General features: G+C 46.5%; 1 protein-coding gene across 2 annotated transcripts; it reads left to right on the top strand.

The window, feature by feature from the left end:
• The first annotated feature begins 480 nt into the window (after positions 1-480).
• On the top strand, positions 481-9,848 carry HIF1AN (hypoxia inducible factor 1 subunit alpha inhibitor). Of its 2 annotated transcripts, XR_014184193.1 has the most exons (9): positions 481-649; positions 1,748-1,998; positions 2,742-2,890; positions 4,667-4,812; positions 5,288-5,394; positions 5,835-5,898; positions 6,142-6,252; positions 6,339-6,430; positions 7,432-9,848. XR_014184193.1 is itself a non-coding variant. In XM_082054007.1 (8 exons), exons 1-8 carry the CDS (start codon positions 506-508, stop codon positions 7,474-7,476), a joined length of 1,017 nt encoding a protein of 338 aa, XP_081910133.1. In that variant the 5' UTR covers positions 481-505; the 3' UTR covers positions 7,477-9,848. The 2 variants fall into 2 exon arrangements, 1 of the variants encoding a protein (XP_081910133.1); XM_082054007.1 differs by lacking the exon at positions 6,339-6,430.
• Positions 9,849-16,094: the final 6,246 nt, after the last annotated feature.

Raw genomic sequence — 16,094 nt, 5'->3', positions numbered from 1 at the left:
TTACAGTGAGCTCCAGTATGCATTTTTTCTTGTAGCAAGTGTTAATCCAGCCTCTGGTTTCAAGGCACGAACCCCAGCTGTACGTTCTCTGGCCGGCCTCTGGGCATGGCGGTTCGTGGTTCCCCCAGGGCCGGGCGGCGGAGCAGCGGCGCTCCCGGGGAGGGGCCCCCAGCCGCGGGCACACAGGGTGGCGGGGCCCGGGGCCGCGAGGGCCAGCACGAGGCTTCACAGACGCTCCCGTCCCCTTTCTGCCGTGGGTTTTCTCCCGCGGGGGCTCCCAGCTCCCACGGACGTTCCCAAAAAAGGTGTGAAAGGCAGCGGGGAGCAGAGGCCACCCCAGCCTCCCCCCGCGCGAGGCCGCTGCTCGGTGCTGCTGCCGCTCCCTCCTGCCCTCTCCATGGTGCTCCCTGTGCTTCCCCCCTGCGCCCTTCACTTCCGGCGTTGCCACGGGCGGGAAACTTCCGCTTCCGACTTTCTGGTTCCGGGTTCTCCGGTGGAGGCGGCGATGGCGGCGGCCTCCTCCTCCTCGGCGGCGGGCGCGGGGCCCGGCTGGAGCGACTCCCAGTTCCGTCGTTACTCCTTCGAGACGCGGCCCATCCCGCGGCTCAGCCACAGTGACCCCCGCGCCGAGGAGCTCATCGAGAATGAGGTGCGCTGGGTAGCGGCGGCCCAGGGGCTGCGGCGGGGCTGGGAGGCTTCGCTCCGCCGCGCCGGGGTGCCAGGCCGGGCAGAGCGGGGCCCGCGGAGCGGGGTGCGGGGCTCTCCCGGGTCCTGCTGCCGTCCCGGCTGCTCTGCCCGCCGGGCCCCTGCGCGCGGGGCCGGTCGTTGGTGCCGCCGCCCCGTCCCTCTCAGCTGTAGCGGACGTTTCTTTTCGGTGCCGCCGTGTTGAGTCGTGAAATTTACAGGAAACGTTTGGTTTAAGTGCTCTGTTGTGTGGATGAAGATCGTGGAAATGTGTGAAACCACGGGCACGTGTTGGTTGTTTTCTAAGCGAGAGCAGCCACAGTCGTGAAGGTTGCCTTGCAATAGCAGGTTTTGTATTGGTTCTGGACAAGCTCAATCTACTTTTGGTAAGATTGCTAGTCTGGTGGTGTTTTGTTTGTTTGTTTGTTTGTTTGTTTTATAAAGCCTGCAAGAAAGGAAATCTTATATGCACAACTTGGAAACACAGCAGATATCATTCTTGTCTAGGTTGCCTACTATTTATAGGTGAGGAGACAGGTGGACCTTTGTCTTCCTTTTGTAATGGTTTTTGTTTTGGTGTAGAAAAGAGAGGGTAATGTCAGTTTTTTAATGACTGAAGGTTATCTGTGATCCATTAAGAAACTATGTGAGTGCTGTTTCTGGATTCAGAGGTATCATTCTGCCAGTATTGACCCCTTCATAGCTGAGGTTGGAAGTGACCAGACAGAGCCTGCTGTGTCTCTTTGCTACATGGCAGGATCAGGTAGGCCTAAAACTGTTCCCAGCTGATGCGTGTCTAACCTCGTGTTACAGATTAGCTAAGTAGATAGTGGAATCTGTCCCATTGATACCAGGAGCTTGCTGTAGGAGCAAGCCACCACTTTTCTTAAAACTTCCCATCGTGTTTTGCTTGTTTTTCTCCCTAGAACAAGGTTTGTGATTACTCTAAATGCCTTTTCTAATTCCCAGTTTTCAAAAAGAGCTTGTGTGGTTGCAATAATGGATATGATCATTCTCAGGTTCAAGAGGTCCTTCAATCAATAAACTTCCTGTTTCTCTCCAGGAGCCAGTGGTGCTGACAGATACAAATCTGGTTTATCCTGCTCTGAAATGGGACCTGGACTACCTCCAGGAAAATATTGGCAATGGGGACTTCTCAGTGTACAGTGCCAGCACACACAAGTTTTTGTATTATGATGAGAAGAAGATGGCCAATTTTAAGAATTTCAAACCCAAGTCTAGCAGGGAAGAGATGAAGTTTTCTGAGTTTGTGGACAGACTCAAAGAAATACAACAAAAAGGGAGTGCGGAGCGGTAAGTGATACACAGAGGTTTCTCTGATTCTGCAGGTCTAAGTAGGAAGTAAGTTTCTCTCCAGTCAGTGATGATTAAAACCTCTCAAACTTTTCATTTTTTTATCACCCTGCTTTTCCTACAGGGCTACTACTTGACAGCAGCCTTGTTACCTGATAAAAATGTCATACCATTAGTTAACTGTTCACATTGTCTGCAGAGACCTTTTGTTTGTGTTTTGTTTTTGGTTTTTTTTTTTATTCCTCTGATCCTCTATGTCTAAATGTAAGTGTGGCTTTAAAGTAACTTGGTGCTGAAATGCACTGGGTTTCCTGAGCCCTTTTCTGCCCTCACGCACTTCTAGCATAAGGGGTAACTCATTGTAGATGAGTTGGAGTGGTGACATTTATCTGGGGATTATGCATGAGTGAGTTTGATGTTTGATAGTGGCCAGTCTGTTTGCAGTTTCCTCTTCCTGCACTGTGAGGGAGTTGTTCTTGCTCTAAAATTCTCTTTTTACCTTGTGATTGTTGAAGCAGAACTAAATTCTGTTCCTTTCTCTACTCGGAAATATTTCAGCAAAGTTTGGGGACTTTTTGAAACCATTTCTTTCCATGGGTGTTCATGGTGTGTGATGTTAGAACAGAATCTCTAGGAGTTATGTCTCTTTGTTTTTGAATCTATTTGAAGAGATACAAAGATAAGTCTTTATGTTCATGACAAAGCTTAATACTTGATTTCTGCTTGTCTCTGGGAAAATACAGGCTATATCTGCAGCAAACCCTGAATGACACAGTTGGAAGAAAGATTGTGGTGGATTTCCTTGGCTTCAACTGGAACTGGATTAACAAACAGCAAGGGAAACGTGGCTGGGGTCAGCTCACTTCTAACTTGCTTCTTATTGGCATGGAAGGTAAGCAGGTTCCTCTGGCTGGAGGAGAAGGGGAGAAGATTTGCTCAGCAGTTGTGTATTTCAGTTCCAGAAGGTCTTTCAAATGTTTTTTCCACTAGTTTCTAAGTGTTTCTTCAGAGCAGGCAGTTTAAAGCTTTAGGGTGGGAAGGGACTGTTGTCACAACTTAACTTGGGTTGTAGAGAGGAAACAACCAAAGGAATAGCCTGTGTTTCCCCAAGGCTGTACTGTAAGTGCCTGGATGTAATCTTGTGGAAAGGCTCTGTGTGAGGTATGGTAGGTGCTGGTAGGGCAGTGTTTTCAGTAATTGCTAATCATATTCTGAGACCTGTTTATTGTTGGAATGATTCAGATGCTGTAAATTTAAAATGCTCAGAGTCTGCAGATTTAAAATGCAAAAGGGTTTGCAAGTTAAGCAAAGTTAGTCTTCTGGACTTTTCTTAGCATGCACAATGTCTGCCCAGGAGGAAACGCCGATTATTCTGTGAAACATTTGCTCTTATTTGAGCTGGTACACTGGGGAGGAATTCTTTCAGTTAAGAGCTGAATTTCTTCTTGGAAGGTTAGAGGGCACTGCAGAACTTGAAGATGGATAAATCCTAAAAATATCTGGATAGAGTGGAATTCAAAATCCATGTGGAGACTGACTCATAGTCAGGTGCCTTAGAAGACAGAGGTACTACTACGCTGTTGACAAGGAGAGCATTCCAGTAGAAAGTAATCTCAAAAGCTGGGCAAGGAACATACACAGTTTTGTGAAGTGGGATGGCCTATAATCAGTGTGGCTGTCACATCCAATTATAATTGTCCAGTTATAATTATTTGGCAATTCATGGCTGTTCAGTTCTGACAGCAAATGGTTTTTCCTATTTACAACAAGTCATACGCAACTTACGCTAGTTTGCCACTTGTTTTACTTGCTGAGACATATAAAAAACTTCATATAAAAGCACCGTACTGACACATCCATAGAGGTCATAATATGATTACTGAAATCCTGTTATCAACAGGTTACGCACAAGAACCAAGGCATTGCCTTGAACCAGTGTGTGTGCTAGAAAAGGGTCTGTTTTTACAGGAGCGCGTGATTGTATGATCCCTTTAAATAAAACGTTATGGGGTTAACTGTTATCTTAATTCTCTTTAGTAAAAATATATATGAAGAGCAGGCTCAAAGAATAATCTCTGAATTGGCAAACAGCCTGAAAAACATAGTTGTGAGGGATACAAAACGACCTACTGTATTTAAATATTTGATTAAATTTAAGATCTAGTGGTGACAGTCAAGCTTCATAATTGTTAATTAGACTGAAGAGGCACTGTTGGGAGCTTCAATTACAAAGACATTTGTTTACTTATTTTCTTGCAAAACTACTAGGACTTTTTTCAAAATCAGACTGTTAGACTTATTTTCTCTAGACAAATAATTTTTGAAAGTCCATTCCACAGCTTGTCATCTAAACAGAGTGTTTTATGAAAAAGCTTCCCATCAACGTTCACCATCTGCTGTTCATGGAAACAAGCTGGGAATCTTAATCCTGTAGAGCATAAGTTGCTGAATATGGATTTAGAATGGATTTTAAGTGGGACAGCAACTGCTCAATAAAGGCTGACTGATACAGTGATCAGTTTGTAACATTCCTGTGGTCATTTTCCTTGGTTAGTTTTCTGAATATGTGAGAGTGTATTTATTGTCCTTAGCATAGAAGATAACTTGTTTCCGTCTTTCAAACCTGTGCATGAGAGTGTCTTGATTATCATCTTTTCTCTCTCTGTAGGGAATGTGACACCAGCTCATTATGATGAGCAGCAGAACTTCTTTGCTCAGATTAAGGGTTACAAGAGGTGTATCCTGTTCCCTCCTGATCAATTTGAATGCCTCTACCCTTATCCTGTGCACCATCCATGCGACAGACAGAGTCAGGTGAGAGTGGCAGATCTGTTCTCTGCTCCATGCCAAAAGAGGGCATTTATGAAGATGCTTGGTGGAGGAAGCTACACTGGATACTGCTTGCTGAGCTTTTGCAAAACCTGTGTTCAGATCTGTTAAGTGGTGAATACACTGAGAACAGATAGAAGGACTGGTGTTTCTGTTTGTGTCTTGTCCTGACTTGCAAGTGCTATAAACACCCAGCACAACTGGCAGTTGCTGCCTTCTCTGTTCTGTTTCATCGATCACTTGCTCAAACACAGATTTGCTCAGAGAAAAATGACAGGACTCCTGTTGAAGTTGGTGGTACTTTGTGGGGAGCTGCAGGGACCTTGCAGTGGATTTAAGACACAAATAGGAGCATAAAAGCCATATAGGGAAGATCAGGATGATTTGATGCGGAGAACTAATAATGAGGACGGTCACTGCAGGAAGTTGTTCTGAATTTCTTAATGTTTTCTTCTGTTAGGTGGACTTCGACAATCCTGACTATGAGAAGTTTCCGAACTTCCGAAGTGTGGTTGGCTATGAGACGGTGGTGGGTCCGGGGGATGTGCTGTACATACCTATGTACTGGTAAGGAGCATGGTGAGACTGCACAGTGACCAGCAAGAGAGGTTTAAAGGTCTTCTGCTTAAAGTTTTGGGTTGGCTCTTAAGAGAATTTTGTTTTGACTTCTTCAGCAAGTGTGATATTTTCCATGATATCTTGAGCCAATCTGCCTCTACTTCCTGTCTGTTGGATGGGAGTGGTAGTTCTCCCTGACACTACGTTATTGTGTGAGTACTCCACTAATGTGTATGAGAAAAGGATCTGTATCTAAATAAGGAGAGCTTTCTGGAAGTTCTGAGGTCTAGATGATGGAGGGATAGGGCAGGGCCTGTCTAGTGCTGTCTGAACTCATCCATCCAAGATATTTCACTGTAAACTACAGCCATAGTTTCTTTTTTTTTCTTTTTTTCCTTTTTTTTTTTTTTTTTTTCTTTTTTTTTTTTTTGTGTGTGGTTTCCATGCAGGTGGCATCACATTGAGTCTCTCCTGAACGGGGGGATTACCATCACTGTGAACTTCTGGTACAAGGTGAGTACAAGCACCTTCTTGCGCAGCTTGGATAGCTCTATCCCAGAGGATTTTTTTTTTTCAGGTAGAGATGTATCGGCACCTGTTGTCAGTATGAGAACTTCATTGCACCGAATCTTTTGCTTTAAAGCTGAAAGCTACTTTCTCCTTTTTGAGTGGTGCATGAAGATCTGTGTGGCTGGGAGAAGGTGGAATAATCTGCCAATTTGGGATGCATGCAATGAGCTATTTTTGATATTTCAGGGTGCCCCAACCCCTAAGAGAATTGAATATCCGTTAAAGGCTCATCAGAAAGTGGCCATAATGAGGAACATTGAGAAGATGTTGGGAGAAGCCTTAGGAAATCCACAAGAGGTACAAAAAAGAACCATATAGTCACTGCTGTTGAAATAGTTATAGCTTGATGCAGAACTCGAGATGCCAACTATTTGGCTCTGCAGGTGTCACAGTGAGGGTAGGAGAAAGCAAGCTTGCTCTGTTGCTGTGAATGGTTCTTCCTGCTGTCTTCAGAAGGTCCTTTGGCTACAAAAAGGCAAGCTCTTTAATTTATCATTCTGGAGAGGACCACTACAAACAATGGAGTAATTGTTCTTGGATGTGGGGGAAGGTGTACTTTGGCTTTGGGCACTGCTAGGGAAGTGTTGCTCCCAAACTCCTCAACCTTCTGCAGCAACGGTACCCAGTATGTGCCAAAAAAATGAAACTGTTTTACCTGTTGAATCCAAATCTCTTAAATAAGAGAAGTGTCTTCTATTAAGTTGTGTGCTTCCCCCTTAATGCACACCTTAGTAATTTCTGAATTCCTTGCAATTTTCACCAGCTGTTATTTCAAACAAACAGATTGAAGTAATAAGAATATGCTTTTGAGGCTCTCCTGCTGATCTGAAAGTGTAAATACTGGATGCGAATGGTCTGTAACCCTTACCATTGTGCAGAACCTGCTTTTTAGCACACTTAAGTGGGATCATGCTTCTCCCCTGAGATTATCTTACTGCTGTAGCATGCTGAACTTCTCTCAGTGACCACCAAGTGCTGAGAAATGTGAGTGGTCTTAACTGAAAACAAAACGTTAGCAAAATCGTCAGTCCTGTCCTTCCTTCCAAGTGACCCCAAAGACCAGAGGGCATTCAGTGAATAAGAATGTTCTTTCTCTGCCCTGAAAAAAAGCAACCTGAGGACTGTTGGCTCCTTTTAGTAATATCTACTGAGAAGTCACAAATCTAGACTGAGGAGTGAAAAAGTTTCAAACTACTACTATGAATGCAATGGTTTGGTGACAACTGAAGTTGGATGTTGGCAGAGAACCCTGCAATTTTGATAGAGCATTTGAAGATGTGCTCAGGGGTGCCCTAGTGTTTTATCTAGAAAATACTTTGAAACTGGTTCGATGTACCTCAGGCTCAGTTTGTGTGCTGACACCCCCTGCCCCGGGGCGGTCAGCTGATAAGGTGTTGTGATGCAGAGGGAGTAGGCTTTGCAGCTGCCATTTCTGTGTAACTGTCCCAGCTAACAATCTGTTTTTGCTTTCAACAGGTGGGTCCCTTGTTGAATATGATGATTAAGGGGCGGTATGACTAATGCCTGACTGCCCCAGGTGGCTGATGTTGGAGCTGCTTTGTTCACAAGCAATGGAAGATACTGAGCGCTAGTATTGCACGCAGCACTTAACAGACTGATGGGTTGCATAGCCCATCCCTGCCCCACTACAATAAAGGGGGCTACTGGAACTGCAAAACCGTTAGTACCCCATTCATCCTCCACTGTTATCTAACCAAACCTCCCGAGAAAGAGTCTGCACTTATTGGAAGCTGGATTCATGCTCACTAACTTGGTTTTTGTCCCTCTGCCCTGTTTGCCACAAGGAGCAGGGCTTCTGGCACGTAGATGTGTCACTTCAGGATTTTCAGGCATTTGAAGACAAGCTTGGAGGAGAACCAGGAGTGATCTTGTTTCTTGGGCCTCTTGGCTGGGTTTATGTGTTGGTGCCTGCAGTGGATATAAGATGGGAAGTGACAGGTTTCACAGTCCTCTGTTGTTAGGGGACCTGTCCACACTCAGCTCTGGCACCTTTTTGTGTAGTGGAAATGAGCATGTGAGATGGCCTGTGTGTGATGAGCAACTGGACAAATGATGCAACTTCTTCAACTTAAGACATTTATGCTTTGGACTTAGTACAGGGTAGATACCAGAGTCAATTCATCTAGAGTGTGAGTACCAAATCCTCTGTTCCCCAAACAACATCTGTGTTGTAGGAATCTAGATAAACCTCCTTTCTGACAGCTCTCTCTGGGGAGCGAAGGCTTCTCTCGCCCTCTTGTGAAGCTGCAGTGTGGTTAAAAGGGGATGTAGCATTATGAAGGGAGATGCATAAATGCCAGGGCACTCTCCAAGTTTTGAATGATGAAGCCACATTTTTAAATGAAATTCCCCCAGGGGTGCCAAGCTAGACTGTCGAAATGCAGTGTCAGATAGGTACGGAGCCTACTTGCTCCCCACCAGGGGTGCGGGCTCCTCGGACTAACATGGGAAAGTGCCCTTTTTTACTGAAACTGCAAGAACTCAAGTGTGTGTGGCTGTGCACAGGTGCGCATGTTTGTGTGAAGTTGTGTGGCTCCTGTCCATCAGTTAAATCCATGCCAGTGTGTGGTTCCCTTCCTTGTACAGTCATGTTAAAGAGGTCAGGGCTTTCTGCTTAAAAGTGGTTAAGTTTATCTTGATCCTTTTTGTGTTCTGGGACTTGACATGGCAGGCTGGTAAGTGACAAGACCAGGTCACAGGAACCAGACAAGCCTCTGTTGAAGAGTCCTGAGCAAGCACCCTGAAAAATGATTTTGCTTTCTTTCTCCTCCTCTTCCATATGAAAGCTTTAGGCTCATGTGGAGGCTAACTTTTTGTTCCCTGAGGAGTGCTGCACCCTGCTTTGGGGGGTGGTGCAAAGGTCCTGTGTATTTGATGCGGTTGTAATAGATCCCAAGAGCTAGAGGTGGGAAAAGCTGTTTCATAGCCTGTATATCTCATCCCAGAGAATAGTGAGGGATTTGTTCTGTTGAGACTTGGCAGTGTTTTCCCTGTTGTTCTTCAGCGTGTATTCTGACACGGGATTCTGATAAAAGTGTTGAGGACTTGCCACTCAAGAAGTGCTCTGTCTTTGGCCTCAGGTCCCATCGTTTGTTGGGACAGCTCATGCACCACTTGGAGTGAGCTTGTCTTGTACAAAGGTGAAGGGCTTCTCAAGCAGGAGGTCCCGGGGCTACTTTTCTGGCTGCTTTGTAGGTCAGAGGAAATGAAGTGTAATTGGTAGCTGCAGGGTCCTTGTTTAAGAAATATATCTGTGTCACTGAGTAGTCTGACTGCCATGTTGCTTGTTGCAGACTCTCCAGAGCTGTGGTTAGATCCAAACGAAGGTCGCTCAACTGGATACTTAGCAATGCTCAGCCTTTGGGCAGGTGGGGAAGCAGGCTAAGCTTCTGACTCTGGCCAAAAGCAAGGCCTTCCCAGGAATCCTGGGCACATGCCCTTGGTTGAAAGATGCTCAAATGAAATCCCATCTCTGTGCTGTTTATTCAGCACATGGTAATCTCCAGTACTAGTTGTTAGACACCATCAACTCTTGAAGCTCAGGGTGGGAGTTCATATCCCATGTGGAGAGAGAATGGTACTTAGAGAACTTTAGGATCCTTTTTTTTTTCTTTATTTGCCAAAGGTCTAACTTTCAAAGTGTCTGAACAGGTTTTGCTGCACTTGACTTTGTGAAAGCTCATTTACAATGCACTGATGGACTGACTCCCCCCCTTCCCTTTTCACCTTGTGCTTTCAGTGCCCCTTGCCATGGTCTTGGGAAGCTGTGTGTGTTCTCTGCTGGGGGTGTGTGTGCAGGGGGTGGGGTGTGACAAACACACGGTACCTTCTGAAGTGTAGTTCTTAAATACAACCAATGTTGAACAACAGAACTGTGTGGCTTTTACTTTGTGAGTTTCTGTCTGGGAGAGCTGTATAAGGAGATGTGCATATAAAGCTACCTTTTAGTCTTCCTAGTAACTCCACTTGGGTTGTTCACTGGTGAAAGCTGCTGGTCTCCAGAACTGCCTTCAAAACAGCAACACCAACTGTACTATTGTGTCTCTTCACAGCTTTCCTCATACTACTTCTGTAAGTCTGAAAGGAAGGCTGGGGATAAGATGGTATCCTTGAACCCTGTTCAACAAGAAGTGTTCATGGGGAAGGAGGGAATTCTCCTCCCTACTCACCTAAGTGGTGTCACCATGCTCTGGTCACTGATGGGATGACGGAGTAAACTACACTATTAGGTCTAAAGAGTTCTATCAGTTGCTTATCCTTTGGGATAGCTTGTCCTCCATTTGGTGGTTTATCCGATACATACTTGGGTCAAGGAGATTTTCAAAGGAGGCTTCCTGTATGTACTTCTGCTGTATGTTAGCAGCCTTGGGTGGTAGAGTCCCCTCCACCTAATAAAAGACACAGGTTATTTTATGGTAATATTAACTACAGCAGTTTTGGCATCTAACCATCAGTGAAATGTTGGCTAAATCTGAACAAATATCTAATGTGTAGTAAAATAGGAAGAGTTGAATAGAGATTAGGGATGTTGGGGTGATGAGGAGAGAGGGAAAGAGATGACTGGCTGAACCTGGGGTATCAGAACTGGCATTCTCTCCTCGCACCCTCGGGGGATAAGGCAGGTCCAAGGTGAAGCCAGCAGGTCAGGATCAGGGCCAGGGCAGAGGAGATATGAGACACAGCTGTCTCACAGCTGAGACAATCCAAGACAGGGGAAGGTGAAGGAGACACTCATCATCAAAGCGGCTATTGAGGAAAAGAGGAGCAGGCCTGGGCTGAGACTGCTGTTTCTTTACAGCAGTTCTTACCAATGAGCAAGCTGACCCTGAACTCTGTCAGCTGCTCTTTAGTCCTCGAATGGGGATGGTGCACTCAGGGTCTCTACAGTCTTGTGGCAGGCCTCTGTGTCGATGCATGATCAGCCCATGCTGCCGTGCCAGCCCGGAGAAAACAGCACAGCAACTGCAACAGGGAGTGCTGCCTTTGCGTGTTTTTTTTCAAGGTGCAGTTCTCTAAGCCTTGCTCCTGCTGTGTGTGTGTGAGGAGCTTCCTTGCCCTCTGGTTTATGAACTTTGTCTTCCGTTCCTGTTTTGGAGAAGTCACCTTTCTTATCGGTGCCCTGGGAAGTCCTGAAGCCACCACCTTCCCTGGATGCTTTTCTGCTTTGGTGCTGCCTAGAAGGAAAGGGAAAGAGATGCTGTTTCTGTGACAAACACATGCAAAGTAAGTTCTAATTACTGCCTCGCAAAGTCAAATATTTGTTGCGAGCAGAGGACTAATTGTGGGGGGAGGGAGCGGAAGTCGAGGCTCTTGGAGTCTAAGTGGAACAGATGCCTGGACGCCTTGGGGAAACGCAGCTTTCCTCTACAAATCGGAGCTTTAAATTACAAGGCTTTTACCAACGAGAACAGTTGTGGGAAGTCGTCTGCTCTCATTTGCGTAATGGCTTCTGTCACTGGTGATTAGACACAGGATGAAGGAAAAGAAATTTGACAATTAGGAATGAGCGATCATTAATCAGAATCTTTGTTAGAAGGAGGGAAGGGGGGGAGAATATCCCACAAACAATGGAGGTTTCCACTAGAGCCACAGTGAAGTCCATGAGATGCGTAACTCTTGAGTGCTGCTGTTGCTCTACAGAGCCCCCTCTGCCAAGGTACGGAGCGGCAGCAAGGGTCTTGGCTGGGTGGGAAGGCTTGTGGGGGAAGGCAGCTGGGCAAAACGCCTCCCGTGCTGTTCAGTGATTCTCAGATATCTGCTCAGTAAATAGAGAGCATATCTTGGAGCTCTCTCCTTGCCTCATCAACACTTTGTGTTTCCTTCTCAGTGCCAGGCTGCAAACTGCCAGGAAAACAAACAAACAGAAACAACTTCTTAAAGTTTTGTTCTCTCCTTTCCCCACACCTTGCATGCAGCCTTGCAGTCTCTGGTGCAGAGGAGAGCAGGGATGGGCCTTGACTGGCACACAGAACGAGTAGGATGAGCGACATAAAAGCAGTTCCAGGCTCTGTCCTGATAATGTCATTTCCTACAAGAGCATGGAGGAACCTGAGGGGCTGCATGACAGGTGAAGAAAATAAGGCAGTTGTGACTTCTCTGTGGCTGTTGTGCACTGGCTTAGCTCATCATCCAGCCATGTGCAATCCAGTATATGCATTTGTTTGGGTTTTGTGGGTTTTGATCACATTATCAGTACACGTGAAATCTATGGTACCTGTTTTTTGCACAGCTGTCGTTCAAGGTCTTGTCAGGTTAAACATTTTGATGTAGTTTATGAAAAGAGGCATTGCCTCTGATTACATCAACAGCTATAACTTGGGAGGGGGAATGACAGACCATTTGTGGGGCATATAATGTTTGTTGGTGCATCTCAAGTCTTAAGCTTACTGGATTCATTGATTTCAGTGACAACCTCCTGGCTTTGCAAGGCTCGGTCATTCACTTGAGGCAGAGGTCTCCATCAGGGTGATTATTCTTTCTGTGACTGGAAATCAAAGCAGATACCTTGAAAGCGGAGAGCTGAAGCCACGTTGCCTTGTTCCCAGCTGGCTCTGAACTTGGACAAATTATAGCAGCTTGGATTTTCAGCCTCTTCCCATGACTAGTGTTGTTCAAAACAGAAGCTCAAAATGAAAGAGAAAATGGCGGGTGTCAGGACAGGATCTAACGTGGCTTTTCATCCAGCACTCATAATGAGACAAGTTAGGAGAATCACTGGTCACATTGCTTAGGGTGGGGAGATATGTCAGGCAGTGACTTTTATCCCTTCTTAAATGTGTGAGGGGAGGGCTGCTTCTCATTCACAGCAACATTTAAATGCATGCTTACATTTGGAGGAGTCCACCTAACAGTTTTTGTGGATGGTAAGGCAGTTTCTGATGGTGTGGGCTGGCTGTTGAAATTCACCTTGCAAACTTGCAGTAAACCCTGAAAAAGCCCAGACTTTAACATGGCAGGGTATTGCCCTTGCCATAGGAAATGTCACTGTGCTGGATGGCAGGAGCAACAGTGTGACTTTCAGCTCAGATTTTCAGTTGTGGTTGTTTCCTGAATAGTCAAGATTTGTTTCCTGAATAGTCAAGAATGCTTTGACAGGGAGAACTCCTGGATATGAGTTGAAACCTGCTTGGGAAGCCAGCAACCACAGAGTGTGTGCCATCCTGTGCACAGGTGATGTGTTACAAGATCTGCTGCATGCTCTGTGCTCCCTGAGCTGCTTAAGCACCGCTGGCCTCATGCAGTGAGCTGTGTGAGGGCTCCAGCTGGGCTGAAAGCAGCTAAGGGAGTGAGGTCGAATCATTTCCTTCTACAAAAGGACAGTCCCTGTGCCCACAGAGAGGGCACATGGGGTTAAAACAGCATCCAAGAGGGTAGCTTCTGTGGGAGAGTTTAGTACCACAGGCAATGGACTGATTCTGCTCTGTGTTCCTCTGCCAGGACTTCTGACAGTCTCTCAGAAGCTGCTCCTATCCATCTGTTTCACTGGGATAAAATGCTTCTGGCAGCAAAGAATTACTGGTGCTGGTGGGTATTTAGGTCAAATTCCAGCCACTACAAGCTGCAGAGCTGGAGGGTATGGGGTGGTAAGGCTTTGCTTGGCATTCGGGGTAATAAGCTTCTGGTCTGTCAGCCCACATGAACTGCAGAGATCTGTGGAGCTGGGGAGTTGTGGGGCCATGATACTTGGGCTGTCAGGTCTGACACCGCTCTGGCAGGGCAGACCTTAGTGCTCCCTGAGCCTGTGTTCAGGGGTGGTGCAAACCTGGGGAGTGAATCTCCAAGTGGAGTTTTTGGGGCTCTCAAGGACCCATTCATCTGCCACCAGTTCGCTCCAAGCACAGCCTGGGGCCCCTTGCTTCCATCTCCTCCCCAGCACAGAGGCAATCCTGTGTCTCCTGCTTTTGCTGTTTGTTTATAGCTCTCCCCATCCCATCTGTCTTTCTCTCCTCCTTCCTCCCCTTCCTTTTCCTTCCCTCCTCCCCTTCATTCCCTGTAAGCGATTAATCATTTTGACAGGCTCGGCGATGGCCTTTATTTCCTTGAGGCAGCCAAGAAATGTCTGTGAGCACCTTCTCTGACACCCCTCGTGTTCTCTCGCCAATCAGATAAGCCAATTCGCTTGGAGTGACACCACCAGAAATGTGGGAAGGGGAGCGGGGGGGGAACTCCAGCAGAGCCAGCTGGGGAAATGGGCAGTGGGGCAGCATCCAGTTGGGGTGCCATGTGGGCCCCTGTTAGCTGTGATGAATATGTCATTTCACTATAGCTTGAATGTGTCATACTTCGCTCCTTCCCTCTCCCCAGGCCCCCCTTCAAATCTTGGTTTCAGTGCAAAGGCAGTGGGGAAGAGATCGGGCTGCTCAGAAAAATATCAGCCCCAACAGAGTGGCTGGAGGGAAAAGCTGTCAGAGAAGAAAGAAGATCAGGCTGGGATCATCAAGGGAAAAAGAATGGGGATGATTTTGCAGATGGATGTTGAAGCCTTCCTGGGAAACTCCCCTTTGTCTTGTGCAGGAAGGAGGTTGCCTGTGAGTCTCTGTCATGGTTCACCTGGACTAGTCGTCTTGTCATGAGGATGCCTTCCATTCACCTGCAGCCAGGAGAGCTCTCAGGCCACAGTACTTGAGATTGCAAATGCTCTGCCACCTACCTAGAATGAAAATGGGGTGGATCAGGGTGTGTGATGTTCCCCAAAGGATTTTTTTATCTGCTATAATGAACCTTTACAGCATCCACTGTCCCCTTGGCATGGAACCAAGGAATGCTGTACTTCTAGAGTTATCCTTCTTCCTTTTAGCGTGAAAGCAGATATCCTCCACGGTGGGAAGGAGAGACCCAGGAATAACTATTCTGCCCAGGACTTCTGGAGATATTTAGATGCCCTTTGTGCAGAGCAATGGATTATAACAAACGTTTACAGAAGTGGAGGAGACAGGGAAGGAGAGAAAGAAGTTGAAGATGATGTACTAGAAGTCAGATGGAAAAGATCTTGCATAAGGTGGTCAGGTATCATAAGGCAGGAGACTGGATATAGTGACCCCAAGGGATCCTCTCTAGTCTTATGGTCCTGTTAAACAAGTAAATAAGCCCTGAGCTGAGCCTAGAAGACAGTGAATAGGCTCATCCTGGATGAAAGGCCCTAGAGTAAGACTGCCCCAACTCTTCAAGTAAGCCAAAGAGCAGGGCAGATGGGATGAGGTGTCTGTTATTTTGAAATGAGACAAGGCAGCAACACAAGGCCAAGCCCCCTAGCCCAATGCAGCTATGCCTCTGGGAGGAGTAGCCAGGCTGGTGATAGTTCCCAATTGACTCTGGCGAGCTCACACCCTCTTATGAAATGTCACTGCTCACAGTTCACCACAGGAGCTTGAGTTCTTTCCCTACGTGAAAAGCATGAGAGTCAGTTCTAGCAGCAGGCTGGATGGGTTTAGTGAAGATGCTAAGGAAAAAACACAGCCTCACTCCTACACCTCCCTGTTAGTTTTCTCCTTGTGAAAATGTTGCCCTTCAGCTACAGACCTAAAAGCTGATGTAGCCTGAGTCGAAGCGGAGGGCAGTGAACTCATCTGGAATAAACATCTTTGCTCCTTGTGGGCTGACTGCCTCAGGTGTCTGGAAGGTAGGAAGACTTGAACTAAAGAGGAGTCAACAGGCACTTCCCAGCAGATGAAAAGGCAGCGTGTGCTACTTCTGACAGACGTGTTGCCCATGTCTCGGGAGTGGCCTCTGCCAAGGTCACTGCTGAGTTTCTCTAAACTAACATTTCTCTCAAGGAAGTATTGATTTTGTGCTGGTGGTGCTAAGCAGTGCTGTTGAACGAGAGGCTGTAAATGCTTGGCAGAACAGTGGTGGCCCATCTTGGCAGCTAGACTCACTAATCTGGCTTGCTTTCTGCAAGCTTGTGCTCATGGGTCCAGGGCGAGGAACACTGGCTTTGGGCTTCCAAGCTAGTGACCACTAAAGGCTTCAGTGCTTCTTCTCTAAGTGTGGGGTAGTTATGTTTGCTCCCTTGTGTTTAGTCAGGAATAGGAGATGTTCATTAGTAGCAGAAAATGGCCCGTCCCTGGACAGTTTACATCCAGTAATAGGTAGTAATGTTTCTTTCTTGAATATAACAT

Source organism: Streptopelia decaocto, assembly GCF_964273445.1.
Source record: "Streptopelia decaocto genome assembly, chromosome: 5".
NCBI classification, from domain to species: domain Eukaryota; kingdom Metazoa; phylum Chordata; class Aves; order Columbiformes; family Columbidae; genus Streptopelia; species Streptopelia decaocto.
The sequence above is the reverse complement of the archived record's forward strand: the minus strand, read 5'-3'. Positions and strand labels throughout refer to the sequence as shown.